The sequence below is a fragment of the Etheostoma cragini genome, chromosome 8 (assembly GCF_013103735.1).
Source record: "Etheostoma cragini isolate CJK2018 chromosome 8, CSU_Ecrag_1.0, whole genome shotgun sequence".
NCBI classification, from domain to species: domain Eukaryota; kingdom Metazoa; phylum Chordata; class Actinopteri; order Perciformes; family Percidae; genus Etheostoma; species Etheostoma cragini.
Window position 1 is genome coordinate 125,737 of NC_048414.1, and position 6,135 is coordinate 131,871.

General features: G+C 50.4%; 1 protein-coding gene across 1 annotated transcript in view; it reads right to left on the reverse strand.

The window, feature by feature from the left end:
• Positions 1-344: 344 nt before the first annotated feature.
• LOC117948946 (fibroblast growth factor receptor substrate 2-like) overlaps positions 345-6,135 on the reverse strand; it is a 6,763-nt gene continuing 972 nt past the window's right edge. Inside the window, exons 2-5 of the mRNA XM_034878917.1 lie at positions 5,869-6,055; positions 2,796-2,918; positions 2,500-2,663; positions 345-1,839 (exon numbers count right to left, since the gene is read on the reverse strand). Of these exons, the coding sequence (XP_034734808.1) occupies positions 844-1,839; positions 2,500-2,663; positions 2,796-2,918; positions 5,869-6,055 (1,470 nt within the window). The 3' untranslated portion in view covers positions 345-843. The remainder of the gene's footprint in view (positions 1,840-2,499; positions 2,664-2,795; positions 2,919-5,868; positions 6,056-6,135) is intronic.

A 6,135-nucleotide genomic window follows, 5' to 3' on the forward strand; every position in this document is an offset into this window, starting at 1 on the left:
TTTTCTGAGCCTTTGGAAGTTTAGCACCAAATTCTTTTCACAATTGCTTTTCTTCACAATATAAACTACCCAAATGTATGAAAATTAAATAAAAAAATAAATTAAAAACTGAATATTGTAACGTGTGAGGAGCGTCCACGTTACTTTTCTGGAAAATTTGTCCAAAGTTCTGATAAAAAAACTTTTTGAAACTTCGTCAAACTTGACCTGGGGACACCAGGAAGGTTACCGGACCAGAACCTACTGGACTTGGACACATTTGATGCCCCCCCCCCCCTCCCCCTTAGAGAGGAGCAGTAGCTGTGTGTGCAGTGAGAGAAGGAGACGTCGTCTTCTCAGCGTGGACAAATAAAAAGACATTTATTGTGCCAGACTCTACTGTACATATGAGACATAACGTAGTGTACCGCGGGTTACAGCAGCATGTAGTGATCGTATAAAAGGCTAAATGGAATGCTTGGTTCAGTAATACTGATGTGTACCATATAAAGACAAGTCTTATTAACATCGCCACGGCAACACGCCGCCGCTCAGCGAGTACCGCCAGCAAGTCATTATCTCATTAAGACGTGTTCAGGGGGAGTCCGTCTCCATTTGGCTGTCTCTGACAGGAAGTGGCAGAAAGAAGCTCCTCCCCTCTGTGACAGGAAGTGGCAGAAAGAAGCTCCTCCCCTCTGTGACAGGAAGTGGCAGAAAGAAGCTCCTCCCCTCTGTGACAGGAAGTGGCAGAAAGAAGCTCCGCCCCCTCTGTGACAGGAAGTGGCAGAAAGAAGCTCCGCCCCCTCTGTGACAGGAAGTGGCAACGTTGCTCCCCCCCTCTGTGACAGGAAGCGGCGGTGCATGTCACGCAGTGCTTTTGGTGGGCAGCTCCGTGCTGTTGTGCCGCGTCTTGCGCGAGGTGCCGTCGTCGCGCGGTCGCGCCTTCTGCAGGTTGGACATGGCGGCGGTGCGCTCGATGTCGATGAGGGCGTAGAGCTCGGTGCGGCGGGTGGGCGTGCTGGGCGGCGGCGGCGAGGTGGGGGTGCGCGGCGTGTGCGGGTTGCTGCCGTCGGACGCGCCCCTGTTCCCGCCGCCGTCCATCTCCACCTCGATGTAGTTGAGCGTTCTGGGCGGCTCGCTGTGCGCCGGCAGCCGGCGGAAATCAAAGTTGAAGACGGTAGGACCGTCGCCGCGGCGACGCGCTGTGTCAGGCCGGTGCGCGCTGAGCGGCGCCGTCACGTTCTCTGTGTTCACGTAGTTGTGCGAGGACTCCAGCGCGGCGGACAGCGGGTGGGAGTAGGAGTGTTGCAGCGCGGCGTGGGGGCCCTGCCCGTAGCCGTTGAGCGCCGGCGTCGCCACGGCGTCCTCGTCCTCGGCGCTCGGCTTCCTCGTCTCCCACACCGGCGGCAGCGGCGGCAGGTTCTCGTAGTCCAGCAGGGCCGTGCGGCGCTGGGCCGAGTTGTTGACATTCTGCAAGTCGGGGGTGAGGGGAGGCGGGCGGTGGCGGCGCGGCGCGGCGGAGCCGTTGGCGAGCGGCGGCGGCGTGCGCTCGTGTGGCGGATCCTCGGCATGGCCGTTAGTCTCTGGCGCCTCGCCGGCCTCCTGCTGCTGCTTCTTTTCTTTCTCCATCAGCTGTCTCTGAACAGGGGTCGGGCCCAGCACGAAGCGCACCCCCGCTGGCTCCAGCAGCACCTGCGGCTCCGGCGGGGCAGGCGGCGGCTCACAGCGATGGCGGGGGGGAGGCGGCGGCGTCGGGGGACACTGAGACTGCGGGGAGGCGGGGCTCTCCAGAGGCGTGGTGGCGGTCAGCGGGCTCGGCTGCTCCTCCAGGAGACCCGCCGTGTTCACGTAGGTGTGCACCTGCACACAGCAGCAGCAGGTTATTAGCAACACAAAAGGTTTTCGATTATCAGACTCCTAAACCTTATTTTGAAAGATTTTGTCTACAATTTAAGGGTTACTTTGTTTTGTGAAAACCATCACCAAACCCACCAGACTCCATGTAAATAATCACTACTTTTATTAGCTAAAAACCCAGTTCATTCGAAGAGGACAGAAACTAAATAAAACTACCAAAACCCATCTTGGTTCATCTTTTCACTGTTCCAACAATAATAAACTCTTAATTCAACCATTTACATGTGGAGATATGCTGCTCTATACACGCTAAAAGTAGTGATTATTTACATGGAGTCTGGTGGAGATATGCTGCTCTATACACACTAAAAGTAGTGATTATTTACATGGAGTCTGGTGGAGATATGCTGCTCTATACACGCTAAAAGTAGTGATTATTTACATGGAGTCTGGTGGAGATATGCTGCTCTATACACGCTAAAAGTAGTGATTATTTACATGGAGTCTGGTGGGTCTGGTGATGGTGATTTCTGTTTCATGTCTAAAGGTCTATCTCTGTAGGGATCCATCCCATAATGTTGTCACACACTTAGAATAATAATGTGTCCCTGTTGGAGGAGGACAAAGGATCCTTGATGACATCAGGAACAGAAAGTGTCTCACCGCGTCGTCGGCCACCAGCAGAGGGTGGGTGGACTCCTCCCCCACAGAGGGCAGACGGGTGCTGGCTACGGACGGGTGACGGCTGGAGGGGTGAGACGGGGCCTCGCCCACAGACGGGATCCTGGACACACCGTTGGGAACCGAGGGCACCGAGTACCCCAACGCTGGTCATACATACACACACACACACACACACTTAATAGCTGTAGCAGTTCCAATTGCATGTGTGCGTCTGTCTGTATGTGCACGTTTCTTTGTGAGTCTGTCTGTCTGCGTGTGTGTGTCTGTGTGTGTACCTGCAGGAGTGTGGCTGGGCTCCAGCACCGCCTCCTCCACCACGCTGATGCTGTGGCTGTGCATCACCTCCTGCAGCATGTTGAAGATCTCCTCGGCTCGGGAACATTTGAAGGCAAAAATACCTGGAAACACAAAACCGCTCACTGCGTTTCTCTTCAGACAGAACAACATTTTATTAATTTCTTTTCCAACTGACTGAGGATTTGTTGTTACATTATTTTAATTTAATTTAATTTTTTAATTTTAATCAGTTTATTGATCCCAATGGGGAAATTCCAATTTACACTCTGTCCACATTTTTGTTAGTATCTCACACACACACACACACACACACACACACACACACACACACACACACACACACACACACACACACACACACACACGCACACGCACACACGCTCAGGATCTGTACATGCACTAATGGAGAGATGTCAGAGTGGGGGGGCTTCCAGCCGAACCAGCACCCTGAGCGGTTGGGGGGTACGGTGCCTTGCTCAACAGCACCTGGCAGAGCCCAGGAGGTGGAGTGGCATCTCTCCAGCCACCAATCCACACTCCCTACTTTTTGGTCCATATGGGGACTTGAACCAGTGACCCTCCGATTCCCAACCCAACTCCCTATGGGCTGAGCTACTGCCACCCCCTGTTAATAAAGGTTTTGTAGTATGTTGCATGTGAAAAAAGATCTGATATTTTAATACTCTAGTCTAGAAATAGCAACATGGGATTAAAAAAAAGAAAATTTTAAAAAAGAAAAAAGGTACAAATGGCGGTTTGAACCGCGACCTTTTCACAGCCCAAAACTGTCACCCCAAACATTACACCCCAAAATATGATTATAGATTATGTTATATAAATATATTGATATTCAGACTGTGAGCAGGAGGATATATAACACATACATTTACACACATGCACACAGATAGATACAGTGAGTAAAATCAGTATTTAACACTCTGCTATTTATCAAGTTCTCCCACTTATAAATCATGGAGGGTCTGATGTCCTCGTAGGTGCTTGTCCACTATGAAAGACATGTCCATTGTGAGAGACATAATCTAAAAAAACATCCAGAGATAACAATGTATGATTTATAACTATTTATTTGTATGATACAGCTGCGAATAAGTATTTGAACACCTGTCTATCAGCTAGAATTCTGTCCCTCAAAGACTTGTTAGTCTGTCTTCAAAATGTCCCCCCCCCCACTCCATTTATTATCCTAAATTAGATGCACCTGTTTGAGGTCGTTAGCTGCATAAAGATACCTGTCCCCCCCATACAGTCAGTAAGAATCCAACTACTGACATGGCCAAGACCAACGAGCTGTCCAAAGACTCTAGAGACCTCCACAAGACTGGACAGGACTACGGGGACATGTCCAAGACCAAAGAGCTGTCCAAAGACACTAGAGACCTCCACAAGGCTGGACAGGACTACGGGGACATGTCCAAGAAGTATGGTAAAGACAGGTCCACTGTTGGAGCAATTATTAGAAAATGGAAGAAGCTAAACATGATTGTCAGTCTTCCTCGGACTGGGGCTCCATGCAGGATCTCACCTCGGGGGGTCTCAGTGATCCTAAAAAAGGTGAGAAACCAGCCCAGGACTACACGGGAGGAGCTGGTCCAGGACGTGGAAAGAGCTGAGACCACAGTTTCCAAGGTTACTGTTGGTAGTACACTAAGACGTAATGGTTTGAAATCATGCATGGCCCGGAAGGTTCCCCTGCTTAAACCAGACCAGGTCCAGGCCCGTCTTAAGTCTGCCAACGACCATCTGGAGGATCCAGAGGAGTCATGGGAGGAAGTCATGTGGTCAGATGAGACCAGAATAGAACTTTTTGGTCCTAATTCCACTAACCGTGTTTGGAGGAAGAAGAATGATGAGGACCATCCCAAGACCACCATCCCTACTGTGAGGCATGGGGGGTAGCATCATTCTTTGGGGGGGGGTCTCTGCACATGGGACAGGGGGACTGCACTGTATTAAGGAGAGGAGGACCGGGACCATGTATTGGGAGATTTTGGGGACCAACCTCCTTCCCTCAGTTAGAGCATTGAAGATGGGTCGAGGCCGGGTCTTCCAACATGACAATGACCCGAAGACCACAGCCAGGAGAACCAAGGGGGGGCTCTGGAAGAAGCAGATCAAGGTTCTGGGGGGGCCTAGCCAGTCTCCAGACCTAAACCCAATAGAGAATCTTTGCAGGGAGCTCAAACTCCAGCCCAGAAACCTGACTGGTCTAGAGAAGATCTGTGTGGAGGGGGGGGCCAAAATCCCTTCTGCAGGGTCCCAGACCTGGTGAAGGACTACAGGAAACGTTGGAAACAAAGGCTGCTGGACCAGATATTAACATGGATCTTCTCAGGTGTTCAAATACTTATTTACAGCTGTATCATACAAATAAATAGTTTAAAAAATCATACATCGTGATTTCTGGATGTTTATTTAGATTATGTCTCTCACAGTGGACATGTCTCTCACAGTGGACATGTCTCTCACAGTGGACATGTCTCTCACAGTGAACATGTCTCTTACAGTGGACATGTCTCTTACAGTGGACATGTCTCTCACAGTGGACATGTCTCTCACAGTGGACATGTCTCTTACAGTGGACATGTCTCTCACAGTGAACATGTCTCTTACAGTGGACATGTCTCTCACAGTGGACATGTCTCTCACAGTGAACATGTCTCTTACAGTGGACATGTCTCTCACAGTGGACATGTCTCTTACAGTGGACATGTCTCTTACAGTGAACATGTCTCTCACAGTGGACATGTCTCTCACAGTGGACATGCACCTACGAGGACATCAGACCCTCCATGATTTCTAAATGGTAGAACTTGCAAAATAGCAGCGTGTTAAATACTTATTTTCCTCACTGTATATATACACACACACACACACACACACACACACACACACACACACACACACACACACACATATATATTAAATGTATATTATTTTAATGTTTGACATGTTCAAATTAACTACTACAAAAGAAAAGTCCATACTATTGTATCGTGATGATCGTGTACCCCCCCCCGCCCCCCCACGCACCTTGACCCGTCTGGCAGCGGCGTCCGCTCTCGAATGAGAACAGGTTGGAGTCGTAGCCGTAGCGACGCAAGCACAGGTAAGGCCACCGCACGTCGTCACGGCGATGAGTGTGGAGGACGAGCTCGGCATCGGTCAGCTCCATCACACCTGATCCCAACTCGTTCCCATCGTCGTCCACGTTGATCACCTGCACAGGTAACAGGGGCGTCAGAGACCAGCACAGGTAACAGGGGCGTCAGAGACCAGCAGAGACCAGGACAGTGACAA